This window comes from Protopterus annectens, chromosome 10.part0 (genome assembly GCF_019279795.1).
Source record: "Protopterus annectens isolate FY-2018-M chromosome 10.part0, PAN1.0, whole genome shotgun sequence".
Taxonomy (NCBI): Eukaryota; Metazoa; Chordata; order Ceratodontiformes; family Protopteridae; genus Protopterus; species Protopterus annectens.
This window is the reverse complement of record NC_056744.1, coordinates 1,397,113,521-1,397,128,740: the sequence shown is the minus strand read 5'-3', so window position 1 is coordinate 1,397,128,740 and position 15,220 is coordinate 1,397,113,521. Positions and strand designations below refer to the sequence as shown.

Sequence of the window (15,220 nt, the reverse complement as noted above, 5' to 3'; positions counted from 1 at the left end):
TGCTGGAATTCAGTATGTTACTTCACTTTTCCAAATTTTAATTTAGTTGATATATTTTTGTGGATTTGGAGCTTTAGTAAAATTTTGTGGAAACGATGTAATTCTTGAGTTTTGAAATTTTAGTTTTCTCATTCAAGAATTCTGCACAGGTGGTACTGCAGAAGTTGTATAGAGATGGCACTGCAAAGAATACTACTGGATAGTTAACTTGCCAGTTAGAAAGGGCAGAACAAGTTAATGTGTGGCTTTCTGGCTAAATTCAGAACATTGGTGTAACTTTTCTCCTTCACAAAACTGGACAAAAATGCAGAGTGACAAACTGTATTCTTTTTCTTAACCCGTTTACAGAAGTAGCAGGCTCACTTCCTCAGTAGTATGTGTGAAGCCATACTTCAAAATTCCACACTTACATGGAGATTCACCGTGTATTTATGCATCAGTTTTTGAATGAAGCTGTACGTTCTGTAATTTTATGAGCAGCAAACCAAACTCTAGACTGGCGGTCAGTTGAGGAGTTCAGGGTAAGCAAAGCTATGAATAGGTATTAATACAGCAAATGTTGGGTAGAAATATGACTTTTTAATCTGAAATTATGTATTATAGATTTTAAGTAGAAGTACTCAAGTTCTTCGGAAGTTTCTTATTTATTGGACTAGCCTTCTTTTTTAAAATATTCTCAAGAGATGATCCATTAGAAAATAAGAAAGAAACAAATGAAACCTCTCAGGTTAAAAATGTTTAACTTTTATTTTTACAGATCACCTTTGACAATCAGGCACACAGTGGTGTAGTTAAAATATATTTCGATAGTGATACCTTTATTCAAGACTGCGATGACTGGCATGTGTCAGGAACAGGTAAGTACATCAAGATTGTTTTGGCACATGCATGCCAATGCTTTTGTATGCTGACTTCTGTAACTTTCACATTCATGCTATAGCCAGAAAAAATACAAACTATATTGAGGTTTGTTAAAACTAGACAAAAGTGAAGATCAGATGTTTTACTGTAAAGCTGCAATGAGTTTTTATTGCACAATTTTTAATTTTAATCTATAATGTAAGATCAGAGTGCTGAGACGACAACACACATTGGACAGATGTTGATCTTGTACTACATTTTTCCACATCCTGAGCATGTAATTAGTTTGGCACAGACGTTCACACATCAACATTTGGGAAGATACCTCTTTGTGTTTAAGTGGAAGGTATCTTATGCCAAAGAAGAGTCACCTCTTTTATTTTTTTCTGAATTGTTTATTGAAAAATTTAACAAGAAAACATTAATATATGATAGAAATATTTATAAAAAATGTACATATCTAAAAGAACAATAATTAAAGTATCTATTTACAGTGGTGTCTACTGTAAAACAAAGCTTTGTTAACAGAAGAAAAAGAAATATGATAAGAACAGTTTTATTAAAGTCTGTTTATCCAGCAGTTTGTTGAATTTGTACCATATATTATATGAAAAGGTGATTCTAGATGTTCTTGTCTGATTGTGATAAGATCAACATGACAAGCTTCAGTTGTCAACACTGTCTGTTGGAATATGAGTGAGCCCATTTTCTGTACAGAGGGGACTGTTGCACTACTAAACCCACTGAAGTTCGGACAGGACCTATCGGCCACCTCTCTTGATGTTAGAAGCTACACTAGTACCAGTGTGTGCTATAAACAGGGCCTACTTGAAAGTCTTTTGATGGCACTTTGCTAAAGTGACATCTGCCAATGGGCTTATAATGACCCTACTGCTTGTTCTGGCCCCTTTGTATGCAAGAACATCTTCTCAGCCTGTACCAGGGTTTGATTCGTAGAATCATTGCTAATGCTGAAATGCCTGGATTTCACCACCTTAGCAGCAGAGGTTTGTATATACTTTCAGTTCCAAAAGCTGCAGAGAAGGTTTGGTAATGTATAGATGCCATTCTAAGCATTTATGTTAGAAGTGAACCCCCCTCCCCCTTCACATACATTCAGCTGTCAAGCTTACTTCCTACTTCTACCTCTCAAGTTCTTAGCACAAGAAATCTGGACAAAGGCCCAACAATAAGAACAGATTTAAATATTGCTCCTAAATACTTGGAAAGAATTTGTGTTTGCATGCATTTTCTGATGGAGTTAAAGGCTGTAACTCAAATGTATGTTAGTGTTTAGCTATTTCAATCCCCAGTTATTTGCCAGAAAACCACAAATGTTATGAGGAACAGACCAAAAGTATGAGGTAAAAATCTGGACAGTTGAGAAGTATGCTCCTTCAAGAAGCTGTACTACTGTAACACTGTGGGATTATGTCATGATTATTTGTTGAAGGAATTTAATGGCTTACTTGCACTGTCCAAGAAGAAATTTAATCCATATTATTGGAAGGCTCTGCATAATACACCTGTCATGTTTTTGTTTGTGTATACGTCTAGTATTGGGTTACCTGATCTGGGGCATCTTAGGCATAGACTTTCAAACAGAACCAGATCAGACATTGCCTTACAGACCAGTTAGTAGTTTCAGAATCATTTGAAGTACTTTTGTTAATCCATTTATAATTCTCAGCAAATTTAGATACCTGGAATCCACTTCCCACTTCTTGTATTTGGAATTCTGTAAAGAAGTCCTTTCAGCACTTTGAGGCACGACCAGTAGCCCTCATCAAGAAAGACATTCTGTTGCTTAATCAGTGATTCATTCACCTATTGAACTACAAAGGGATTTGACATTCAGAGCCTTTAACTGGACATTTTCCCTTTTGCAAAGTAGTGTTCAAACAAGGTCAAGAGAAGCAGTAAGAATTCAGTCCTTCAAGTGCTGCTGTTGTCTGTTCAATCAAAATTCAAACAGCAAAATTTCCTTTAAACACACACTATTTTTATACAACATAAGTTTTTTTCATGTAGTACTGGTTAGGATCATGGTCAGAAATTCTACATTTCTGATGATGTATAACCTCAGTCCTAATCCAAACAAACTTTTTCTTTTGGCTGTTCCCGTTAGGGGTTGCCACAGCAGATCATCTGTTTCCATTTCTTCCTGTCCTCTGCATCTTGCTCTGTCACACCAGCCACCTGCATGTCCTCTCTCGCCACATCCATAAACCTTATCTTAGGCCTTCCTCTTTTCCTGTTCGCTGGCAGCTTCATCCTTAGCATCTTTTTCCCAATATACTCAGCATCCATCCTCAGCACATGTCCAAACCAACGTAATCTTGCCTCTCTGGCTTTGTCTCCAAACCTTCCAACCTGAGCTGACCCTCTAATATACTTATTCCTAATCCTGTCCACCCTCGTCACACCCAGTGCAAATCATAACATCTTTAACTCTGCCACAACCAGCTCTGACTCCTGTCTTTTTGTCAGTGCTGCTGTCTCCAACCCATATAACATAGCTGGTCTCACTACCCTCTTGTAGACCTTCCCTTTCAGTCTTACTGGTACTCATCTGTCACAAATCACTCTTCTCCACCCACTCCATCCTGCTTGTACTCTCTTCCGCACTCACCATTACTTTGAACTGTTGATCCCAAGTATTTAAACTCATCCACCTTCGCCACCTCTACTCCCTGCATCCTCATCATTCCTCTATCCTCCCTCTCATTCACACACATATACTCTGTCTTAGTCCTGCTGACCTTTATTCCTCTTCTCTCTAGAGCACATCTCCACCTCTCCAGGGTCTCCTCCACCTGTTCCCTACTCTCACTACAGATCACAATGTCATCTGCAAACATCATAGTCCATCGGGCCTCCTGTCTTATCTCGTCTGTCAACCTGTCCATCACCATTGCAAATAAGAAAGGGCTCAGAGCTGATCCTTGATGTAATCCCACCTCCACCTTAAACGCATCCATCACTCCCATCGCAGACCTCACCGCTGCCACACTACCCTCATAAATATACTGTACCACTCTTACATACTTCTCTGACACTCCCGACTTCCTCATACAATACCACAACTCCTCTCTAGGCACCCTGTCATATGCTTTCTCTAAGTCCACAAAGATGCAATGCAGCTCCTTCTGACCTTCTCTGTACTTCTCCATCAACACACTCAGAGCAAATATCGAATCTGCAGCGCTCTTTCCTGGCATGAAACCATACTGCTGATCACTAGTCATCACCTCCCTTCTTAACCTAGCTTTCACTACTCTTTCCTATAACTTCCTGCTACTCCTTCCCATAACTTCCTGCTGTGACTGATCAGTTTAATCCCTCTGTAGTTACTACAGCTCTGCACATCACCCTTATTCTTAAAAAATCAGTACCAAAACACTTTTTCTCTATTCTTCAGGCATCCACTCACTTTCCAAGATTTCATTAAACAATCTAGTTAAAAACTCCACTGCCATTTCACCTAAACCCCTCCATGCTTCCACAGGTATGTCATCTGGACCAACAGCCTTTCCATTCTTCATACTCTTCATAGTTATCCTTACTTCCTCCTTGCTAATCCACAGCACTTCATGTTTTACTATCCCCACATCATCCAACCTTCTCTCTATCTTATTCTCTTCATTCATCAGCTCCTCAAAGTACTCTTTCCATCTGCTCAGCACACTCTCCTCACTTGTGAGTATGTTTCCCTCATTATCCTTTATCACCCTTACCTGATGCACATCTTTCCTAGCTCGGTCCTTCTGTCTAGCCAATCGGCACAGGTCCTTTTCCTCCCTCCTTAGTGTCCAACCTTTCATACAACTCTTCATACGCCTTATCCTTAGCCTTCGCCACCTCTCTCTTTGCCATGCATCTCCTCTCCTTATACTCCTGTCTACTTTCTCCATCTCTCAGACAATCCCACTTCGTCTTCTCCATCCTCTTTCTCTGCATACTTTCCTGTACTTCCTCATTCCACCACCAGGTCTCCTTGTCCTCCTTCCTCTTTCCAGATGTCACACCAAGCATCTTTCTAGCCATCTCCCTTACTAGCTCTGCTGTAGGTACTCAGCTATTCGGTAACTCTTCCCTGCCCCCACCCACTGCCTGTCTTAACTCTTCCCTGAACTCCACCTCGCAATTACCCTTTTTCAAATTCCACCATTTAATCCTTGGTGTTGCCCTCACACTCCTCCTCTTGATCACTAATGTCATCCTACAAACCACCATCCTATACTGGCTAACTGCACTTTACCCCATCACCACTTTACAGTCTCCAATCTCCTTCAAACTGGCCCTTCCTACATAAGATATAATCCACCTGTTTGCATCTTCCTTCACTCTTGTATGTCACCCTATGCTCTTCCCTTTTGCTAAAATATGTATTCACCACAGCCATGTCCAACATTTTTGCAAAATCCACTACCATCTGACCTTCTGCATTCCTGTGCTTAACACCATAGCTACCCATCACTTCCTCATCCCATCTGTTTCCTTCACCAACATGCCCATTGAAATCTGCTCCAATCACCACTCTCACCCTTCGGTACAGTCATCACCACTTCATCCAACTCGCTCCAAAATTTTTCTTTCTCATCTATCGCACACCCAATTTGTGGAGCATATGCTCTAACAACATTCATCTGTTCTCTCCAAATATTGTTCCTCCAGATTGGGGACATCCAAATACTAATGTTATTACAGTGACAGGTTAAGGGTGCACTGTCCATGAAATATAGTCCCGTAGAGTATTTTTTTCTTTGTAGTTTTCTCTGCATTGCCAACTGCCAGCCCTTCATTGACCCTGCTCAGTCATTCCTCATGTGTGATGAATCAGTTCATAACTTCATACGCAAGTACAGAGTAGTTGCCTTCTCAGGCCATTTTAAGCCTAGCTAGTTTCCTTTTCTGTCCTTGAAGTAACCTATCACATTTTTGGACAGTGCAGTAGTGTTGCAGTTTGCATTGTCACCTCACCGCAAGAGGTTCTCGGGTTTGATTCTAGGCTGGGATGCCTTCTGTGTAGAGTCTGCATGTCCTCCCTGCATTCGTGTGGGTTTCCTCTAGGTGCTCTGGTTTCATCCCACATTGCAAAGACATTCATCTGGAGCATTTCTGCCTGGACATCCACTGAAAATTGACTCATTCCAATTCAGACTTTCCCAGTAAACAAAAGTTAAATAAATAAAATGAATAAATTTTGTTATACATTTGACCTTACCAATTCCATGGTTGATAACTAAATATTACCCCTAATGAGAATAACTGGGATAATACCATAGATAATTTGAGGGGGCCAGTGCATGTGTTAAAGCATTTAGGAGCTGCCTCTGTCCTTTAGTAGTATTGTGGCAGTCCTGGGGTAACTTTTCTGTTTCCTATGCATAGATCTAAGTTCTGCTTGAATGTTGACAGGTACGAACTTTGTTTTATATGGATGGGGAGTCTGTTCCACAGTAGTGGTATCCCTTGCAAGATGTACCTGTCCCTCCAAACTGTTCTGTTTTTGCAGAAGTTTTGATCCTTAGACTAAGTATTTCTGATGCCATTTGACTTGCTGAAATGCAGTAAATGCAGTAAATCCATCAGTAGTGGGTTGGAGGATGTCTTGTATGCCATCCACAGGTCACCTACTTAGGATACCGAGTAGAGTGACATGGCTTTGAATTGGTTCTTGTAGGCCCTGTTGTTTAAGCCTTGTATCCTTTTAGTAAGGTATCTCTGTAGACATTCCAGTTGTTGCATGTCTGAACAGATGTATACCAAAGAGGGCATTATATTCAATGATTGGCGTAATGAAACTGAGTAGGGGGGGGCAGTGACATCCCTAGGTCTAGATGTAATCCCTTTGTTTATAAGCTGTGCAGTACAGAAGGACTTTCTTACAATAGACACATGTTGGTCAAATGTTAGGTCACTGTCAGCAAGTGCTCAAATTCTGAACACCTGGGTTAATTCTTAGGGATATATTGTCAATGTGTTAGTTCCCTGACATAGATGACTCCCCAAAGAATATAGTAATGCATTTTTTGGCATTTAGCTTCAGTCCATGCTTTTGCCACCAGTCATTTATTTGGGACAGACCTTCCTGCAAGATGGCCAAGTTATTTGGGGATTCAATGACTGCTCCTAGCTTGCAGTCATCTGAAAATTTAGTCAGCCAGAGCCCTTTGGTATTCGCTTTTACTTCAGAAAAGTAAATGCTAAACAGGAGAGGTCCCAGTACAGAACTCTGGGGGACTCCTCTAGTGACTGTTCTGTTTGTAGAGCTAACTTCCCCTGTGTTGATTATCTGTGTCCTATCTGTGAACCAGTTGGCTGTGGCTAGCAAAGGGGCTTATTCCCAGTTTGTTTAGGTTTTTTACTATGCCTGAGTGGGGAATTGTGTCAAAGGCTTTGGCCAGGTCAGAGTATGCAGTGTGTACTCTTTTGCCTTTATCCATTGCTTTTGTCACCTTTTCAGAAAAATCCACTAGATTGAGTAAATATGACCTTCTCTTGAATCCAAACTGAGACAGGTTCAGTATTTAGAGGTTCCCTATGTCTTGAATGATTAATTCCATAAGTCTATGGCTTTGTATATGAGGCTGGTCAGACGTATGGGTCTGTGGAAAATCCTCCCTTATGCAGGTGAATGACTGTAGCTATTCTCTATTCACTTGGTACAAAACCTGTAAGGAGGCTGAGATTGGACAGTGGTTCATAGGTAGATACTAGGCTATCTGCCCTAGGGCATTTATAAGCCTAGCCAGAGTGTATTTGGCTTCCGCCTCCCTATTAGATTAGCCTACTGTGCCTCTGTAAAGTAGGTCACAGAAGGTACCCTTTTAAGATTACTTTACTGTGCCTCTGTCTAGCAGGGACACAGAAGAGATCCCAAGGTTGAATTTGCGATTTCCCATCCACGTGTCCAGATTTCGCTTGAAGAGGGTCAGCGAGGGGCTATGTCTAACATGAACTGGGATTCTATTCCAGAGTGAGGGGAGCCTCTGGGAAATGAATCTGTCCCTCCAGCATGTCCTATTTATTTTTGTGCTGAGGTTTAGGTCCCTGGAGCGTGTAGCTCTAAGGGACTTGGATTTTTTGAGGTGGAGCATGTCCATTAATTCTGGGTTTGACATAGCTTTGTAAATCAGGCATAGATCGCCTCTGAGTAGGCGGTAAGCAACTGAGTAGAGTTAGAGTTTCTTTAGTCTAGTTGCATAGGACATCTGTTTGTAGCCCATGATCCTCTTGGTGAGGTACTTTTGGGGTGTCTCCAGTTGCTGCAGGTGTTGGGTAAGGTACATCCCAAAAGGGGCATTGTATTCAGTTATGGGCCTGATGAGTAGATGGGCACAATGACCTCTCTTGATCTAGATACAAACCCTTTTGTGATAAGCTGGGCTATATAGAAGGTCTTTCTAACCACTTTGGCAACGTGATTATCAAAGGAGAGATTACTATCTACGTTGGTCCCCAAATCTCTAATTACTTCTTCTGTACTTAATGGATTACCACCTATTTGGTAATTTGTGGGCATCTTGTTTTTCCCAAAGGGGATGACTATGCACTTTTTAGCATTTAGCTTGAGGCCGTGGCTCTGGCACCAAGCATCCGTCTCTGTGAGACCCTTTTGGAGGATGCTTGTGTCAGCTGGAGATTCGATTATGGCCCCAGTTTGCAGTCATCTGCGAACTTTGTCAGCCATAATCCCCCTGTGTTAGCCTGAACCTCAGAGAAGTATATACCGAACAAGAGAGGTCCCAGAACTGAGCCCTGTGGGACGCCACTTGTAACTGGTTTGGATTCGGACATGGCACCTGCGATTCTGACCATGTGGGTTCTATCTCTGAGCCAGTTTGCAACCCATCTTGTGATATAGGGGTTGATATTTAAGCAGGTAAGCTTATTTCTGATGCCTGAGTGTGGTATTGTGTCGAAGGCTTTTGCGAGGTCCAGGTAGGCTGTGGGGACTACCTTACCCTCATCTATGGCTTTGGTAACTGTTTCAAAAAAATCAACTAGGTTTAAGAGGCAAGATCTGCCCTTAATAAAGCCGAATTGGGTAGGGTCCAGTGTCTGGAGGCTCCCAATGTCTTTGTTTATGAGTTCCATGATAATACGCTCCATAGCTTTACAGACCAGACTATTGTCAGGCTTATGGGGCGATAGTTTCTGGGGTCCGTTGTGGCACCACCTTTGTGGAGTGGGACCACTGTAGCTGTACGCCATTCTTTGGGTACATATCCTGTAGAAAGGCTAAGTTTGAACAGTGACTTAATGTGAGGGTTCAGTTCTTCTTGAGCTCATGTAAGACAGCCTGGGACACCGTCCAGTCCCATAGATGCTGTGTTTTTTGCTTTGGAGATGGCAGCTTTCACCTGTGCATCTGTGATGTCAGGGAGGTTACATTCAGTTAGGATAGGCATTTGCTCCTTTGGGGGGGAAGGGGGGGGAGAAGTTTGCGCTGAATCTGTCTGCCAGGATGCTGGCTGTGTCTGTAGGTTTGTTATATTTTGTACCGTTATGCAACAATTCAGAGCATATCTGGGAGTTTCCGCCCATGTTCCTGGCATAACTAAAGAAGGCCTTGTGATTATCTTTAGTGTCTAGGGCAATTTTTCTTTCGAAACTGGCCTTTGATGATTTTATGAGGGATTGAAGTTTCTTGCTAATTCTGATCAGAGATGCCTTCCCTTTTTGGGATTTTGCTCTGTCATGTAGTAGCTTCCTCCTTCTGTTGTATAGTTTATTTATGGCCAGGGTCCACCAGACCGGTCTCCTGTTTTTGGGGGAGTGAGTCTTGGTTTTATTTGGGATAGCACGATCTATGCATTCTTGCAGGTGCTCATAGAATGCATTTGTAAAGGATTCTGCGGATTGGGCTGTATTATCCTCTGGCCCAGGGGCTTTGAAGGATTCCACCTCCGTGTTGAGAAGTGCAAAGTTGGCTTTTGAGAAATTCTTTACAGTGATTTCCTTTGCTGAGGGTGGGGACCGGCTATGGATGTCCAGGGAAATTTGTTTATGGTCTGATCTTACCAATGAGGGGTTTACCTCTTGTGCGGAACATGGATTCCCCATGTTGGTGATGACCAGGTCCAATATGTTGTTCCCTCTTGTGGGAGCGGTGACCAGTTGTTCCATTGCGTTAGAGTTTATAAATTCAAGGAACCATTGGGCGAGGGTGTTTGGGCTTGAGTAGTTTTCCCAGTCAGTGTTTGGGTAGTTGAAGTCACCCAATAACATAGTGTTTGGAGAGACCTTCATATTTTCCAGTGTTCTCAGGAATGCCAAATGGGAGTTCCTTTAACAGGGAGGGTGTTCTGTAGCAGGCTACAAACTGAAAGGCAGTTTTGCCCACTGTTAGTTGCACATGGATGGATTCTGATGCTTCATGCAGTGCCACTAACCTGGAGGTGTAGGTATCTTTGATGAATATAGATACTCTCCCTCCTTTTGTGCTTCGGTCCGAGTTTTGGGGCTGAAACGCATGGTATGAGTTATAACCTGGTAGTGCTGGGGTGCTCTCAGGAGCCTTGAACCAGGTTTCTGTTACTGCACAGACATCGATTTTCTCCATACTGAGGAGAGCCTCTAGTGCGTGCATCTTGAGGTTTAGACTTCTGGCATTGAGTAGCATTACCTTTAGTTTTTTTATCCTTGGGTTGTCTATGGAGGTGGGTTTGTCCTTTGAGCCTTGTCTAAAAAAGGCACTATGGGGGTGGCAAGAGCCTTGGCCAGTATACGAAAGCCTAAGGGTGACAGGTGCAAGCCATCTCTAGCAAAGCAATGTGGCTTGTCGAGCATGTCATCCTAGGCTGACAGACACTGGATCCCCTTTGAATGACACCAATACTTTAGCCAATTGTTGAAACAGATCATTTTGTCTTTATACTGTGGCATCATTCTTTGTGAGGGCAGGATGCTACTAAAGGTCAGGGTCATACCCGCCTGGGCTACATGGTCAGAGAGCTCCTCTGTCTCTTTTCATGTAGTCCAGGGAGGTACGTCTCAGGTCATTCACACCAGCATGGACAATGATGGAGTCATACTTGTACTTGCTTTGTAGTGACTTGAGTGCTTGCATTATGTGGCAGATCCTGGCACCCGACAGGCAGCTTACAGTGACCTTCTTGTTCAGTCTGGTGAGTGGGACATCAGTGTGCTGGACAATAGAGTCCCCTATAACAAGTGTATTTGGTGTGTTGTTTGGCCTTAAGGGCTGTGACTGTGAGGCACACTGATTTTGTGAGATATGTGATTCGTGGGTATTGTTGAGGGGTGGCTGTTGCTTGGATATCTGCTTAGGAGGTCTTTGCTGTTTAGGCAGATTTTTATTTAGAGCCTCCGAGTATGTTTTTGTGTGTTTGTGTTGGGTATGCAGATGCAATAGGTCTGTGTGAGACTGGATTTGTGGTGTGGATGGTTACCTTTTCCCCCTGACTGACTGTGCCAGTCTTGGGTTGAGAGAGCTCTGCCTCCAGTATGGCTGTGTAACTGCATCTCTCACATGTATTAGAGTTTGTTGGAAGGAGGAGAGGGTTGTCTGTGTACATAAGGCAATTGTAACATTGCCTCAAAATTCCTAGATTCACCAGCTGGACTGGAGAGTAACCTAGAAACTGACCCTTGGACATACCAGATTAGTATAAGGAACTGTTTTTTTACTGATCAGATTAGGGAAGGGAACTGATTTTTCAGTTGATCAGGAAGGACCAATCGGGAGCTTAATACTTATGAGAAGTCAAGGAGGGTGTAGTGCTTTAGTTAGTGTTTCCTTATAAGAGCTGAGCAAGTGCAGGGCTTTAGACAGAGAATAGAGTGATTACTTTGAGAGTTTGAAAAATGAAGAGCAGACTTTGTGGAGCCTGGAATAGTTTAAACCTGTTTAGGTGGCGCTGCCCGACGCTGCTCAGTGCGCAAAACCACGCAAAAAGAGAGTTGTAGGGTTTTAAGAGAGAGAGATCAAGGAGTTTAGAATTGTTCCAAAATGGCCAATAAAACTACAGCTTCTAGGTAGTAACCACTCCTCCAGGGACAGGCAGGCTGTTCAGTGTTAACCACTCCCACTGGTGAACACAGAGACTTCCCTTTAGCCCAAGCAAGCACTGGCCTTCTAGAAACTTCCAAACAGTTCAGAACAGCAAATCTGTAACTGAACTTTCTTAACTTTCAGAAAGTGGGAAAAAAGCAAGATTTTTTTGTTTTTTTTTTCTTTTTGTCATAGTTTAAAGGTAGCAGAGATACACAAGCAGAAAAATAATCACAATAGTGCAATAAATGACCCCACACTTTAGTGCTAGGCCAGAATCAGGTAAAATGCAGTTTTTAGAGAAAAAAACGATTTTAAATTAAGTGCAACACAGGAAATGCAGTAAACAGGCTCTAGATGTGTTCCAAGTACTGTTACTATTACAGATATAAACTTTAGCAAGCCGGAAAATGCCAAAAAGTAGGCGGCAAAACAGTAAAACTTAACAAAAAATCAGAAGAAAATACTTAAAATCACAAAAGTGATTGGTGTTTGGTGATTTGGTGTTGGGGATTTGGTGATTTGGTGTTAGGGATATGGCTAAATTGTGCTTCATGCTATTTAAGATGCATCCAGGGATATTGTGGGGAACCAGCAATGCAGTATTTTAGGTTTTAATGGAACTTTTAGGGCATTGTCTTTGTGATAACTGGAGGCGAGCCGGTTTCAGGCATATCTTGAGGGACAGAGGGGGCTAAAGTTTGGAGTGAAGTTATCTTCAGTCTCTGTGTAGGTAGCATTGTTCACAGTCAGCTCAATGCATTGTTGTGTTGTGCTTTTGTGATCACTTGGCTTTGGTGGATTTTAAGCTCCTGAGCTTATTTCAATGACAAGGGCTCTAACATTCTAGGAATTACTCTTGTGACTTTTGGTCAAAATTATTTTCCTTTTATTATTAAGCTTGTTAATGTAATGGTTCTACAGTGTGGGTTTGTTTCTAGGGTTTGCCCTGCACTTGGTTCTGCTGGGGTGCAGCTCCATCTCTGCAGCTATTTACATGTTGTATAGTGTGGTGGTGTGTGTATATATATATATATATATATATATATATATATACATATTATATATATATATATATATATATATATATATACATATTTAGTGGAGTTAAGTGGGGATTTTCAGCTTTCCAATGCATCACTTAGGAGTAGATAGTTTGTCTTGAAGAAATGTCTAAAGGTACCTATGGTGGAAGGGATCTCTGGATTCATTTTTATTTCGAAGGAGACTGCTTTAAGGTCAGACCTAATGACTGATGAAGTTATGCAAAGAATAGTGCAAGATGCTGTCATATTACTGAGGACAAGATTGAAGCTGTTAGCCCCCTTAATAAAATTTTTAATAAAAATTCCCTAGAACAGGAATCTTTGTGCTTGCACATTAGTGGTCATGTAGGTTTCCCAGTGTATAGTTGGATAGTTTAGATCACTGAAGAAAATGGTGTTGGGTTTAATACTGAGTGATTCTAGTTCCTGTAGACAGGATGGTGGCTTTCTTTTGTGTCTCGTAGTGAGAGTTCTATAGCTAGCTGATGTAGTGTGGACCTTTCTGATGGTTATTTGGATATGAAGATGCTCTAGTGCATCTTGCTGCTTTACTCATCTTGATGCAAGCCGCTTCTGGATGTAGATTGAGACACATCCACCTTTTTTTTCCCCCTCCTGCACAGTAGCAGATCTAAATCTGTGGAAGGTGTTATAGACCTGCACAGCCAGAGTGCTCTGTGCTATTTGTCATGTCTCCATCTCTACACAGACGTCAGTGTCCTCTGTTGAGGTGGAGTTTTAGGCTCCTAGCATTGATCAATAACACCTTAATATTTTTCCTTTGCTTGTTTCATTGTATTGGTAGGTTTATCAGGCTGGCAGTCCAGTGGGATGGGCAATGTCTTTGCCAATAATCAAAACCCTAGAGCAGATGGATGCAGGCCATATCTGGTGAAACAGGCTGACAAATATTGGACCACCTTTGAATGGCACCAAAAACTAGGCCAATTATTGAAGTGCTCATATGGCAGTATCATCCTTATAGAAGGTAAAATGCTGCTCAGTGTTGTGCTCATACCTGCCTTTGGACACGCAATCTGAGAGACCCAGTGTGGTTCTGTTCATATATAGTCCAGGGAGGTACTCCTCAAGTCACTGACACTGGAGTGAATTCTGACAGAATGATTTGAGAGCTTACTTGATCTGATGCATCCTGGCACCAGGCAAGCAGCTAAGCATTACTCTGTCCTTGCTCAGCCTGGTAAGGGTCACATCTGTGTGTCTTACAGGCTCAGCATCTTCGACCTTGAAATTCCTTGTGCTAAGTCAGGAAGTAGGTTTAATATGCTGTGTGCGCTTTATGCTTGTGTTGTGTTTTGGAGGTCTTTGAGATTTAGGCAAGTTGATCTTTAGAACTTCTGCATATGGTGAATTATATTTGCGGTGATGCCCGTGGTGAGGTGTGATGTGTGGGGTACTGCTGCTGATTTTGGTGTCTGAGTTTACCGGGTGAGAGTTTTGCCTCAAATGATATATATGCACATCTTTCACACAATGTGTAATGCTGTTTGAGTAATAGATAATCAGACAGCATGCGACGATACTTAATGCCTCAAGGTAGCCATCTCAATTAGGCTAGCTACAGAAGTTGTGGGAAAGTGCCAATCCATGATACTGTGACAGGAAAGACTCTGGGGGCAGGGATAACTGTAACTGGTTTTAGAGTAATGTTTGGTTGGACTTACTATTGAGTATTTCAATTTTAACACAAAACAACTGGCCTGGAAACCTTCTTGCCACTAGCAAGAATCGTAAACTAATTATTGTAAAAAAAAAAAAAAACTCATTAATTTGATACTAAAATCAGTGTGAGCAGTATCATTACTCTCAGTATCGAGCAGTTTTATCAAAGGTCTTTTAGCTTGGTGAGTGATACTTAATGTGCAACCAGTAAAGAGGAAAGGAATTATGTTATCAAATTATCATAAGGAGCAGGCAACAACAGATACACTGGGTTTAAGAATACAACTGTAAGAAGCTGTGTGGGAGGGAAAAACCAATAGACCCTTCATTCCGAGTGCCTGGCCTGGAACTGACTTAATCACGAGCCTGACCTACACTCAGTACATAAAAAGGAAACTAGGATTTAATAACAGATCACAGCAAAAATGCAGTACAACTGAAATTACTAATATAGGGTTAGACTATAGTAGAAGTAGGTACAAACTGTTGAAATGAATTTAAAATCAGATCAAGAAATGAAAACGCTTCTTATTTTCACTGTGTATGGAACTGTTCTAAACCTTCATTTACTGGAGACCATATTCCACGCAGTCGTCATAGTAATCTG

At 41.7% G+C, this 15,220-nt stretch overlaps 1 protein-coding gene across 2 annotated transcripts in view; it reads left to right on the top strand.

Moving 5' to 3' along the window:
- Positions 1–15,220, top strand: part of LOC122813614 (mucolipin-2-like) — a 1,348,087-nt gene that overhangs the window by 1,016,732 nt on the left and 316,135 nt on the right. For both annotated transcript variants that reach the window (XM_044086031.1, XM_044086029.1), the window contains one exon: positions 758–857. In XM_044086031.1, coding sequence (XP_043941966.1) covers positions 758–857 — 100 coding nt within the window. The remainder of the gene's footprint in view (positions 1–757; positions 858–15,220) is intronic.